This window comes from Aedes albopictus, chromosome 3 (assembly GCF_035046485.1).
Source record: "Aedes albopictus strain Foshan chromosome 3, AalbF5, whole genome shotgun sequence".
NCBI lineage: Eukaryota > Metazoa > Arthropoda > Insecta > Diptera > Culicidae > Aedes > Aedes albopictus.
In genome coordinates, this window is record NC_085138.1 from 199151983 (window position 1) to 199166013 (window position 14031).

The 14031-nt window shown below is 37.3% G+C and overlaps 2 protein-coding genes across 4 annotated transcripts in view; one reads left to right on the forward strand and one right to left on the reverse strand.

Annotated features, from left to right (window-relative positions):
* Positions 1–14031, reverse strand: part of LOC109404436 (protein PALS1) — a 462049-nt gene that overhangs the window by 220194 nt on the left and 227824 nt on the right. The gene's annotated exons all lie outside the window — the stretch shown is intronic.
* Positions 1–14031, forward strand: part of LOC109406884 (mitogen-activated protein kinase kinase kinase 11-like) — a 93296-nt gene that overhangs the window by 43635 nt on the left and 35630 nt on the right. For 2 of the 3 annotated variants that reach the window (XM_029863226.2, XM_062858417.1), the window contains one exon: positions 3029–3208. The exons of the other annotated variant lie outside the window; for it this stretch is intronic. In XM_029863226.2, the coding sequence (XP_029719086.2) occupies positions 3029–3208 (180 nt within the window). The remainder of the gene's footprint in view (positions 1–3028; positions 3209–14031) is intronic. 3 annotated transcript variants of the gene reach the window in all.

Genomic DNA, 14031 nt, shown 5'->3' on the forward strand with positions numbered 1-14031 from the left:
CCAAGTTGAGATGCAATCGCTGTTCCACTTGGAGCGTTATTCCAGTACGTAGAAAAAGCAGAATGAGGTGTATTCCATCACAAAGAACAACTTTGTAAAACACTCAAAAAATCCTAAAAATCCATAGAAAAAGTTATATCGGAAAACCTATTACAAGGGGTCGTCCACAAACAATGACACATAACTCTTAAAGTTGAGCAAATAAGGTAATAGTTTGTTCGGCAAATTTTCCAATAATACCCTTTTCTGCAACTTTTTAGAAGACACCAATACTCTATCTTTATTTTCGAGAAAAGTGAATTCCTATCGCACTTTTAGGTGGATTAATCATCTAGGTGAAAATTTTAAAATGAAGAATTAAGTATATAGAACAAACTCTTCTAAGACAGCATAGTGGGTGCCCAGGACCGAAAGTAGAAAGTAAGTAGTGACTGTAATTGAGTGAGGTATTCCAGGAATAATTTCTGCAAAAATCATAGGAATTTCTCCAAGCATACTTCAGGATGGCTTTTTAGGATTTCACCCCCAAGTTGAGATGCAATCGCTGTTCCACTTGGAGCGTTATTCCAGTACGTAGAAAAAGCAGAATGAGGTGTATTCCATCACAAAGAACAACTTTATAAAACACTCAAAAAATCCTAAAAATCCATAGAAAAAGTTATATCGGAAAACCTATTACAAGGGGTCGTCCACAAACAATGACACATAACTTTTAAAGTTGAGCAAATAAGGTAATAGTTTGTTCGGCAAATTTTCCAATAATACCCTTTTCTGCAACTTTGTAGAAGACACCAATACTCTATCTTTATTTTCGAGAAAAGTGAATTCCTATCGCACTTTTAGGTGGATTAATCATCTAGGTGAAAATTTTAAAATGAAGAATTAAGTATATAGAACAAACTCTTCTAAGACAGCATACTTCTAAATTCAATATTTGAAGCCGCAAAAAAGGATTATGAATGCGAACCTTAGTAAACAGTATGTAGCAGGTTCCTCCGGAGATTATGTCCGGAAACATGAACGTCCGGAACTGGTTCCGAAGCGGTGGCATGCCCATAGCACAGAGCGATCATTTTATGGCCAAATACATTTTACAATACAAATTTCTGAGTGATAATATGAGTGATATTCAAAAAAATTGCCGAAAAATACCCCCGTGGCAAGGCATTTCTCAATACCCAGAAAGGGGGGAGGGGTCAGGGGGGATGCCACACCCAGGTATTGGAAGACCAACTAACTGCATTCAATTTAAAATTGGTTTCAAATTTTTTGATTGTATGGTCTTTGAGTAGTAGCCGATTGAAAAAAAGTGGTTCGTCTAGGGCTTTTAAGGGTTAATATGACACTACAGGTATCTACCCTGGTTCATCCCATAGTAATATGTGAGACAAAACGCTATAAATACACTGATTTGAATAATAAACAAATACTTGACTTTTAGCCATCAAACGGGTTCTACTTGTTTTGTTCCTAATAGTTGAACCGGGTAAACCGTAATCCGCTATAACATCAACCATAAGAGAAACTACCTAGGTTTAAAAAGTCTGTTCAAAAATTATAAAAGCCAATTACTACATGGCGACCGTGACTGGACTCGAACCTGAAATCTTCGAAGCTCAATCAGCTCGACCTTCGAGAAGGGAACCATCAGTGTACAATACGATGCCGTCTGAAATACTTGTCTCCAGATAGCCAAATGTCCAATCGTCCCGGTGAAATATTTTATATGAAAAAATACAAGCAATTTGAAGATCACTTGTATCAAAGACAGCCTTGTCCCAATTCGCCAAAAGTGGAAATAATAATGTGTGTGTTGATCTAGTTTCGCTGCTTGAAGCAATATCGAGAAGAGATGTCGATTTTCGAACATTTGACAAACCCTGTTGAAAATCATTGGAGGTATACCATAACCTCGTGTGGCTTCAAATAAGGTATCGAAAGGCACGTTGTCATAAGCTGAGATGCCAGATATACAGATTTTTGACCTTCCATACAGACAAGATACAGAGTACAGAAAAGTACAGATTTTTGAAATGTGATACATTGATAAATTGCTGCTTAAACTTTGAAGTATTTATGAAAATTTGTACATTTTCGCACATGTTTTAGAAAAATAAATTCCAGGAGCGGACCTGGTGTGGTGGTTAGAACACAAGACTATCACGCCGAGGATCTGGGATCGAATCCCACTCCCGACATACTCACAAAATGCGGGATCTTCCTTCGGAAGGGAAGTAAAGCGTGGGTCCCGAGATGAACTAGCCTAGGGTTTAAAATGTCGTTAATACAGACAAAAAAAAACAGTAAAAATTTAAAATCGTCAAAAAGTAGTACATTTTCGTTTGTTTCTATTGGAATCTAGAACTCCCGGTGTCTGCTATATTCTCAAACACGGCGATACAGAAAAATCTGTATTGATACAGATTTTTGATGAAAATAATCTGATGGAAATCGCTGGTCATAAGCACCGTAGAGAATCAAAATTATTAGAAAAGACATCAGGTTCATCCGAAGATGTAATGTCCACTTGTCCGAGGAAGCGTTCATGAATAACAATATAATAATGAAATGAGATATGATGGCAGAAATTGTTTTTTATTTCGCCCTAGATTTGATGTTGTCTCTCCCCGAGATCGTAATGAGAGAAATAATATCCTCAAAAAGTGCTTCTTTAACCTGAAATCTCGTTCTGCTACAGACTGTAATGTTTACATATACTGATATTATGAAACAAGCAAGCGTTAAAGACTGTTGCGTTCTAGTTTCTCAAACAATTTTCCTTAAAATTGGTTGTAAACTGTTATGTCGTTTGTTTTAATTTTGGTCAACTTATGATTTCTTTTTAACGCGGGCACGAAAATGAGGAACATATCACATTGAAATACTAAAGGCTCCGAAGTAGTCTACATTTTCATAACTATTCACTAACCAATCATCAACTAGCTTTCACCCCTAACCAATTCGAAGAAATGAAAGCACCTCAAATAGTGGTTTAATCCAATCCAAATATTTAAATCAATTGATACAGTTCCGGCTGATGGCATGAAAGGTAAAACCTGGGGGCCATCGACTCTGCATCAGCGCGAACGAAGTAACTTGCCGGCACTCAGATCGACAGTTCGGACGCCGCACTTCAGTAAGAGTGCCCCGAACTTGGACAAATCCCGCTCGGCGATATCCGCCAGTTCTTCGCGTAACGAGATATTAGGTAAAAGCCACGATGGTCTAAACACCATCAATAATCACAGTAAACACTATCAGCAATCCACTTCCTGTACTTTCAATCTTAAAAGTTACGTTAGTAGCAATAGTACCAATTCCTCAATCTCGAGCCGTATTAGCGATAATCATAATCGTAGTTTAGATAGCAATAATCAAGGTATCAGCGATGACGTTCCAGGACAATCCGATCAATGTGAAGTTCCATACGACAGTATATTCTATCGAAATATACAAAAAAGTGTAGAAGATATTCTTTCTCGTAATTTCGATGAGCCAATCTCTCATATAAGTAGCTCCAAATCCAGTGATAATCTCACCATGTATGCCAGTAGTCGTTCGGATTCGACTATCGTAGATGAATCTGACTATAAATTCCATCGATTCGGTTCAGCCGAGTCCAAGTTTAAGCGCGAGTGTTTCTTTGTTTCTCAGTCTAAGTCAGCCAGTGTCGATGATAGTCATAGTACCAGCACGGATCGGCAGAGTGATCTCCAAGATCGATTTTCCAATCTGGAGCTAAGTGAGTCTAGTAATGATGTGGGCTCGTCGAGAAAAAGTTCCGTCACATTCCGGAATGACGTGGAGGAGGTGAAAAGCGATTACGAACATCTGTTTCGTCCCTCTGAGGTATATAGTACCGTTATCAGAAACAAGGATGCGAATTCCAATTCTTCCTCACGGTCAAACTCGTTCCGAAACAAACTAGACCGAACCAAGCAAAAGTTTAAGATTTACAAGTTGTTCGGGCTCAAGAGGGAGCAGGGTAAAAGGAAATTGGTTCAGCACAAAAATAGTATTTGTTTGAAACGAAACTCCGGAAATCCGAGCGAACGTGAGCGTTTGCTTTTGGCCGAATCGGACGGTAATGTAATTGAGAACGAATCGCCATATGGTAGAATAAGGAGAACTAGAAACTATCTGATAGTCGAAAACACTGAGCCATTTGATTCCTAAACCAACTTTTCCATGCACCACATTACGTCTGTTGTTTTGTCCGTTGTTCTATTTCGGACGTAAAACAGACAGCTTTGTGCTCAGTTTTGATTTAATTACCTTTCTTGGGTATCGTTGCATTTATATCCTTTCTGTTTTCATGACGAACAAACAACACAATTTTACTGACTGAGAACATCCTGTATTGTTGGAATTGAATTTTGACTGCTGATTGGACAAGGCTGATATCAATTGATTCCATGCTTGGTTTTTTTATTGTGTTTGTAAACCATATTTTAAAACACTTATGCATCATGTGTAAATTGTTATAAACGGTGGCATACAATTTGGTAAAGTACCTTCCAAAGTAACCATGCTGTGGAAGCTACGTGCAGCTGCATTGATATCGATATCTTCAAAACCTGATATCTTCAAAACCTGAGGACTTACAAAGATGCTGTCTTCAGCAAAATCATTCGGGAGCTCAAAAGCAACAACTTTTCTGAAGGCGGCATTTTTGTAAATCCACAGGTTTTGGAGATGTCGAAGTGAGTCAGGGTGATGCAATATTGTTGCAATACTTTTTGTGAGTCTATACTTATGACGGGTAGTGTACATTGGCATGCATTACACTAAGTCTACAGAACCTTTAAAATTGAATTAAAGTGGCGCCACGATTGTTAAATAACTATTATACCATAGTATAATCGAAATTCAACAATTTTAGGTCCACTCCTCACTTTTATTCAGCATTATTGACTCATATAGGGCAATGCATGTCAATATACGAGTTTTGAACATGCAATACATACAGCTTCAACAATATGGTTATTTGGGTTGTAGCTAGCGCATACTAGTACTAGTGATCGCGAGATAGTTCTAGCACTAGAACTAATCACCCATTTCGTAGATGGAACACACGATACCTTCTCCGCTAAGACCTCAAATCTTGGTAATGACCCACCAGATTATCCCCATCGTAATGGTTATTGATCTGATCCAGCACACCTTGGTGGATTCGATCTCTCTGGCCATCTTCAAGATTAGTTGTGCAAAGCTGCTCTTCCGTAATCTTGACTTTGAGCCACTTCTCCGTATCGCAGCCGTTTGATATAGAGGTACGACATTTGGCTCTGACGCGTGGTACTGCTTCCTAGAAGAATACTGTCAGTTTCAGCTCCACCTACTAGTATGTACATTGTTTTTGACGCACGCATCACCAGTCCGATCATTGCTGATTCGAGTTCCAGGCAGGCTCTGTCACCGTTCAAGACGTTCTGGTATAGCGAAAATAATCAGGTAAACATCCCTGGCCTCCAGAGGCACGTTCTTTTCCATTTGCGCCATCACTGCCTTGAAGCCGATGATGCGTTGGGCGAACTTGTCAGTGAAGATCTGGTCTGTTGTCGATCGTCCATCAATGAAGCCAGTTTTATGATTTCTCACGATCTCATTCGGTTTAGGTGACAGCCACTGGAAGATGATCTGGGGTAGCATTTTGAAAGCAGTATTCAAAATGGTGATCGTTCTGAAGTTGTTACAATCCAAATAGTCGCCTTTCTTTTGAATAGGGCAGATTACGCCTTCCTTTCATTAATCCAATAGCTGTTCGGTTTCCCAGATCCTGACCGGCGTAGACTAGTGGAAAACTTTTTGCACAAGCTGCATTTTTGGTATTAAGCTGATGAATGGCTTCCTTAACTTCCCTCAGCGTGGGATCCTCCGTGATCTTCCGTGCCTTCGCTTTTTTGCCATTTAGGTGCCCATCGAAATGCTGCTTTCAGCTTTCAACCACCTTATGTCCGTTCGTCCTCAAGAGACTTTCATCCTTACCCTTGCACATTTCGGCTTGCGGCATGAAGCCGTTTAGAGATGCGTTTAGAGTTGCAGAGAGTTTTAGAGGCAGTTTGAGTGTCGCCAAGTGGTGGTCACAGTCGTTGCTAGCGCCACGATGGGTCCTGAAGGCGACAATGTCGGAGAAGTGCAATCTATCAATCAGAACGTTACCAATTTGCGATTTCATTTGCTGTGGTGTTCTCCAGGTGTAACGATAATAGAGGCTGTGCTGTAAAAAGATACTACTTATGGCCATATTCTTGGAAGTGGCGAAATCGATGTATCGTAGGCCGTTATCTTTCGTCAACTGGAGAGCGCTAAATTTTCCAATTGTCGGTCTAAATTCCTCTCCAGCAAACACAAAGTCTTATATGATGTTGAATAGGATGCTAAAGTGGAGGCCATATGCGTACAAGCTTCCATTTAACAGCATGTAAACTGCCGTGAATCGCAAGTCGGTCCCATCTGTGAAAAGTAGGCTATGTAAAACTTCAAAAAATCACTACGAAATGAAAACAACTGCAATCATCATGAAACTTTCACAAACTGTTTGAAATATGAAAACATAACTGTAAAAATATAAAACTGACTAAAACCTTGTTTTTTTTGTACTGGAGGGTACAAAAGTTTATGATGGGACTGACTTTCGATTACTTTTCATTATGGGACAATCTGACTTGATGTTGTTTTTCAATTTTAATGAACAACCTATATATTTTTATTCACGTAGCTGAAAGGCTCCTCCTAGCCTACCTGAGTGTCTCCTGCAATGCAATCGTGGCTAGGCAGCAGTCGAACCCACATTTGCGTCTCTGCCTATCGCCCATCACAATGAAAATTGTTCCCAGCTAGCTGGAAGCTGTTGTGTTTTCTTATGATAGTATGATTACATGTTAAGGTGAATTGGGAGAGCGTCCAGGTGCATTTTTGACTCGAATTTTTTAGAGCACCGATCTCATAATCCACAAAACACCCGAAAACGAAAATGCTACTCAATGTTTATCACGAGTGAGCAAGGCTACTCATTGCTTTTAAGCTCTGTTTGTTGTTCAGATGACGAGATCCGTGCTTTCGATATTTGCAAGGCAGCCATTGTGACGGCCATCTTTGGATTCGCTCATATATGTCCTTAAGGTTCGCACAATGTATTCTGTCCCGCATACCTACCTTGCGCAGCGTTACGATGTCGAACCCGCGGTCCTGCTGTTGTATGCGTGTCTGATAAAGTTGTGAGATCGGCAGTTCCGCGTAGGTACCGTGTTTCCAATCGCAAGTTCTTCTTCGTAGGTGATATCAGAAGGACATTTATATAATTCTATTGCCATTAAATCCTTTTCTTTCGGCTGGCTCCCAGGGCCAACGTAAAAAACCTCTACTTTTCGGAGGATCATAATGCAATCGGACTTCAATTTGATTGCTGTTTAACAGCCTACCCTAACATGGGGAACAGACAGTGTTGTGAGATGCCTTTATTCTGAAGAGCAGGCACCCAGATTTGTAGAAGGAAACTGTTCTTTCCTGTCAGCTTTCCATCAAAGTTTCTTGACAATGCACAGTGGGAAAAATCGACCCAAAAAACGGATCTTTTAACGCCGCTGGTTTCGGTACGTGAAGTTGACCGTTTCTGTCGTAAAACAATACGAGAAATCGATTGGTGCTAAATTCATTCACCGCACGGCACGGGAAGTGGTCCATTTTGCCCTATTTTGCCCTTTTTTCATACAAGAAGAGATTCAAAATGTACTTTCAAACAACAAGCACAACGTAGATCGTTGAAAATAGCTGCAGGTATAATTAGAGATTCATAACAATCATAAAAATACAATAAAGATCCTTTTAAATGCTTATTTTGCCCCATATGCCCCCACAACTGCTGGAAATTCACACTTTTACCTAATAGGACAGATCGGTGAAGTACTAGATTTGTAGTAATGAGCTGAATTTTAGTATGGTGAGAAGGTCAATTCTCCGTTTTTGCAAAGAAATTGTGCAAAAAGCGTGGGTATTATGATTCCTTGCCTAATTTGATGCTGTTTGAGCAAAACTTTGGGCAAGAGTGTTGTTATTTTTTCCATTTCTTGCGACATAAACAACATAGTTATCCAAAGTTTTGCTCAAACAGCATCAAATTAGGCAAGGAATCATAATACCCACGCTTTTTGCGCCATTTCATAGCAGAAACGGAGAACTGACCTTCTCACCATACAAAAATTCAGCTCATTACTACAAATCTAGTACTACACCGAACGTGCCCCATTATGAATGGATTTTTAATGTTACTGATTTGAAGTTGATTTTTTTTGGAATAAACAAAAAGCGCTAAATCTTTAATCACCAGAATCATCTTCGGGAGTTGTCCAATTTGCCCCATTTTGCTCTATTTTCATTGAGAAATAAGATTTAAAACGTATTTATAAGAAACAGATACTGCTAAGGAACGTTAAAATTAGTTTTTGGTGCAATTGGCAGCTAACAGTAATCATACTCGTATATGAAAGATATTTTCCCTATTTTACCCTACATGCCCCAAAAACTGCTGGATGATGAAATTTTTTGTATTGTTTTGTAACATCACTCTACATCATGGTTGCAACATGAAGTCATTTTTGATACATACAAATACGGTTTATCGATTAGCTTTAGAATCACGGGAGGGTTCAAACAGCTGTCCATTTTACCCCAATTCGCCCTGATTTTTTGTCGTCTCATGAATAAATTGATTTCTCGTGTTTGCTTATGTCCGAATTCATCGACTTCTGGTACTGAAACCAATGCACAATGGTCCGAGGACCAACTTTAAGTGGAAAAAATTAATAACTCAAAAACCATCCAAGATAGAGTCTTCATGTCTTCTAGACATTTGCTCGTGAGTCCAAGCCGCGTTATATGCAAAAGTGTCCTAAACGCCAAATCTTAAAATACTTCATATTTCAGCACCTAACTTTTTTATTTCAAAAGATATCGAAATAAAATGTTCTGCAAAGTTGAAGAAGGTAAAAACCCCGACAACTTTCTCGAAGAGCAGTTTTTTCTATCTCTTCAATCTGAGGAGATATAACTTATTGAAGAAATAAAAAGTCCGAAATCGGTTTTTTTGTCATATGTCAAAAACTATCATTTTTTCAAGCCTTTTATGTTCAGAGCAATTGTACATATTGCCAAAATACACATTTCGTCAGAAGACATCAAAGCTGTACGATGTTTCTATCAAAAGATATAAGTATTTTTGTACTTTTTTAAGCCAATTTTTCTAGCGTAACATTTGAAAAAGGCGCAAGTGAATCTTTAATTTTCTCCCACCACCGGATCTAGTATGACAAAAACTGCATTTTAACAAATTTTGGAGAGGGTGTTTTTTTGTTTTGCGTTTTAAATGTGATTTGACTATGACCGTATTTTAGGCATCAAATTCACGAAAAATGACATCCATAATGTCCGAGTTCAACATCTACTCGTGTTTCAAGATCACTTATCTTAAACATTCGAGTAGCGATGAACCCAATGTTGTCTTTTTTGTTTTGTTGTGTTCCTTTGTGTACGTGAGCAAAAATATAAAACAAATTCCCTATAGTTTTTCGATTTCTTAATTCATCAGATATATGCATCTGGTGATCGTATGCAAATTTTAAATTGAATTGTGGATCGTCCAGTTTTATATATTTGACATATATTATGAAAGGCCTTTGATCCTAGGATAGGATGCGACACGTAGTCAGTCAATTTGAGACCAATTTGCTGTCAAACGGAAACCAGTCGCTGATTGGTCGAAATTGATATCCGTTTGCTGCGATCATATCGCTTTGTTGTTGGCTTGGCCGTGTTGCTAGTTTGTAGGTTTAGCATTTGATACCAATATTTAAAATCATTGTATTTTTTTATTCAAGCTTTATCGCCTCAAATATGTCAGCATTCAAAAGCAAATCAACCTTATGTGACTCCCATGGCTTGACACCGGTTAAAACCATTGCAATGGTTTTAACCGGTGTCAAGCCATGGGAGTCACATTAGGTTGATTTGCTTTTGAATGCTGACATATTTGAGGCGATAAAGCTTGAATAAAAAAAATACAATGATTTTAAATATTGGTATCAAATGCTAAACCTACAAACTAGCAACACGGCCAAGCCAACAACAAAGCGATATGATCGCAGCAAACGGATATCAATTTCGACCAATCAGCGACTGGTTTCCGTTTGACAGCAAATTGGTCTCAAATTGACTGACTACGTGTCGCATCCTATCCTAGGATCAAAGGCCTTTCATAATATATGTCAAATATATAAAACTGGACGGTCCACAATTCAATTTAAAATTTGCATACGATCACCAGATGCATATATCTGATGAATTAAGAAATCGAAAAACTATAGGGAATTTGTTTTATATTTTTGCTCACATACACAAAGGAACACAACAAAACAAAAAAGACAACATTGGGTTCATCGCTACTCGAATGTTTAAGATAAGTGATCTTGAAACACGAGTAGATGTTGAACTCGGACATTATGGATGTCATTTTTCGTGAATTTGATGCCTAAAATACGGTCATAGTCAAATCACATTTAAAACGCAAAACAAAAAAACACCCTCTCCAAAATTTGTTAAAATGCAGTTTTTGTCATACTAGATCCGGTGGTGGGAGAAAATTAAAGATTCACTTGCGCCTTTTTCAAATGTTACGCTAGAAAAATTGGCTTAAAAAAGTACAAAAATACTTATATCTTTTGATAGAAACATCGTACAGCTTTGATGTCTTCTGACGAAATGTGTATTTTGGCAATATGTACAATTGCTCTGAACATAAAAGGCTTGAAAAAATGATAGTTTTTGACATATGACAAAAAAAAACGATTTCGGACTTTTTATTTCTTCAATAAGTTATATCTCCTCAGATTGAAGAGATAGAAAAAACTGCTCTTCGAGAAAGTTGTCGGGGTTTTTACCTTCTTCAACTTTGCAGAACATTTTATTTCGATATCTTTTGAAATAAAAAAGTTAGGTGCTGAAATATGAAGTATTTTAAGATTTGGCGTTTAGGACACTTTTGCATATAACGCGGCTTGGACTCACGAGCAAATGTCTAGAAGACATAAAGACTCTATCTTGGATGGTTTTTGAGTTATTAATTTTTTCCACTTAATGTTGGTCCTCGGACCATTGTGCAATGTAATCAAAAGGACAGTAACTGTAATATATGACCTTTTTCCAATTCTTGCTTTTGGTGGGGAACTGAGGGCAAAATAAGCATTAATCCTAATCTTAATATGTGGCAAATATGCTCAGAATTGATTAAATGTAGCATCTTTAATATATACATATTGGTACTTTAACCCTCTAATACCCAATCCCGCCTTTAGACGGGGTATAGTTTGAGCATTTTTGTAATTTTTGTTTCCAGGGAAATCAAAATTTTTATATTTTTGGCTGATATTTAGGACTGTTTTGTATATCACAAAATGGTTTTTGGTCTATTTTAAAGCGTATTTACATTTTTCAAAAATCATTGAAAAATTGATGTTTTGGTCACCTTTTAGAAATCATTGTTTATTTTGTATTGAATCGCTACAATTAACATATTTTAAATTTTTCCCAAACCAATCTATCCTTGTTTAATAGTTTAAGGGGATCGAATACACTCTAAAATTATTTTCCATAAAATTACACGGAAAATAAAATATTATATGAAAAAAATTTAAAATAAAAATATTTCAACAATAATCATAAAATCTCAAAATGTTTTCATCCCAAAAAATCCGTATCCCAAATAGGCTTCCAGGAAAAATATAAAAGTGTGAGGATGTTCAAAAATAGAAATTAGAAAAATCAAAAACTGAAATTCACGAAATCGAGAATTAAAAAGAATCATCTTCCAAAACATGTTTAAATCGATTTTAGATGACGAAAAATGATATTTAGATCAAAATCAAAAATTTGGGTATTAGAGGGTTAAGACGGCCTATTTAATCAGTTTTGTTTATATTTGGCACATTTTATAAAACACTTATTATACCCTAATTCCCCATGTGAAGCTAAAATTATGGAAAAAGTCGTATATATGACTGCATTTTCGTTTACGTTGGTTTCAGCACCAATGAAAATGAGGGAAACTAATTTATTAATTTAATGAATTTATATATCAGCTTATAATTCATTACATAAAAAAGCAAGGCAAATGGGGGTAAAATGGACAGCTGTTTGTACCATTCCGAGAATGATTTTAGTATTAATCGATAAACCGCATTCGTATATATCAAAAATGATCTCATTTGTTTTGCAATCAGTGACATTGCAAAACCATACAAAATATGGTATTATCCAGCAGGTTTTGGGGCATGTAGGGTAAAATAGGGAAAAGATCTTTCATATACGCGCATAATTACTGTTAGCTGCCAATTGCACCTAAAACTAATGTTAACGTTCCTCAGCAGTATCTGTTTCTTATAAATACATTTTAAATCTCCTTCTATAAAAATGGGGCAAAATGGGGCAAATTGGACAACTCCCGAAGATGATTCTGGTGATAATAGATTTAGCGCTTTTTGTTTATGCCAAAAAATTCAACTTCAAAACAGTAACATTAAAAATCTATTCATAATTAGGTAAAAGGTTGAATTTCCGGCCGTTGTTAGGGCATATGGGGCAAAATAAGCACTTGAAAGGATCTTTATTGTATTTTTATGATTGCTATGAACCACTAATTATATCTGCAGCTATTTTCAACGATCTACGTTGTGCTTGTTGTTTGAAAGTACATTTTGATTCTATTATGGTATGAAAAAAGGGCAAAATGGACCACTTCCCGTGCCGTGCGGTGAATGAATTTAGCACCAATCGATTTCTCGTATTTTTTTACGTCAGAAATGGTCAACTTCACGTACCGAAACCAGCGGCGTTAAAAGATCCGTTTTTTGGGTCGATTTTGCCCACTGTGCAATGTAGGCAATAACTATCTTTAGGGTGACCAATACTAGTGAGAGCACTCTATCGGTAAATAAAGAGATATTTTTTACCCAAAATGTTTCATACTCTTTACTGCAGGCTTGTTCGCACTGAGCGCATGAAAATTCTGTTCTTTGGATTTACACCATCAAGCACATCATAAATAAGAAATCTTTTCATTTTATCAGATAGAAGGATGTTGAAATATTCTAAATGTCATTTCGAACTGTCAAAAAACCGCACTTCAGCGCCGCACTCAAAGTGAAATTCACTAGAGTGTTTTCACCCGAGTGAAAATCTCTTTGCGCGCTCCGTGTGGCTCTGCGGTGCGGTTTTTTGACAGTTCGAAATGACATTTAGAATATTTCAACATCCTTCTATCTGATAAGATGAGAAGATTTCCAGTTTATGATGTGCTTGATGGTGTAAATCCAAAGAACAGAATTTTCATGCGCTCAGTGCGGACAAGCCTGCTTGAGTATGATGTGTGCGCCAATTACTGCTTTCTCCCATGAAATCCAACATTTTGAAATTGAATGCATCATCTAATCTCCGATGGAATATACTTACTTAGTATGGAAAACATCCTGGCAACTGTTGCTGTTACCGCGATTATCTGCTAATCCTATTACTGGTATCCGGAGTAATAATCTACAAAGGAGATGTTGCTAGCAAAATTAGTCCCCATAGAAAAACAGCTTTCCGATAGTCGTAAGTGTTCCTTTTACTACCTACTAGCAATACAGAACTTCATAACAGCTAACGGATACAAGTCCGAAACACCTCATGCCAGAACTGATGATAATGACTAGTAAAACAAAAAAAAAACAATTATAACTATACCCTTGCTAAGCAATCATGTAAATAACAAATGAATTAACGAAGGAGGTGTCCAGCGGTTGTTAATCTCCCGGACGAAGCGATCGACGGACGGAAAGGCATTTAAAACCGGGTAATTAATTCGGTGTTGGAAGAAGGAATGCAATACAAACGAGAAGTTCAAACCCGTACTCCATGCTTAGGCTAAAACTCAACAAAAGTACCTACTTTCGAAAAACTTTCCCATTTTAAAATTATACAGCTGTCCGTGCTAAATTTGTA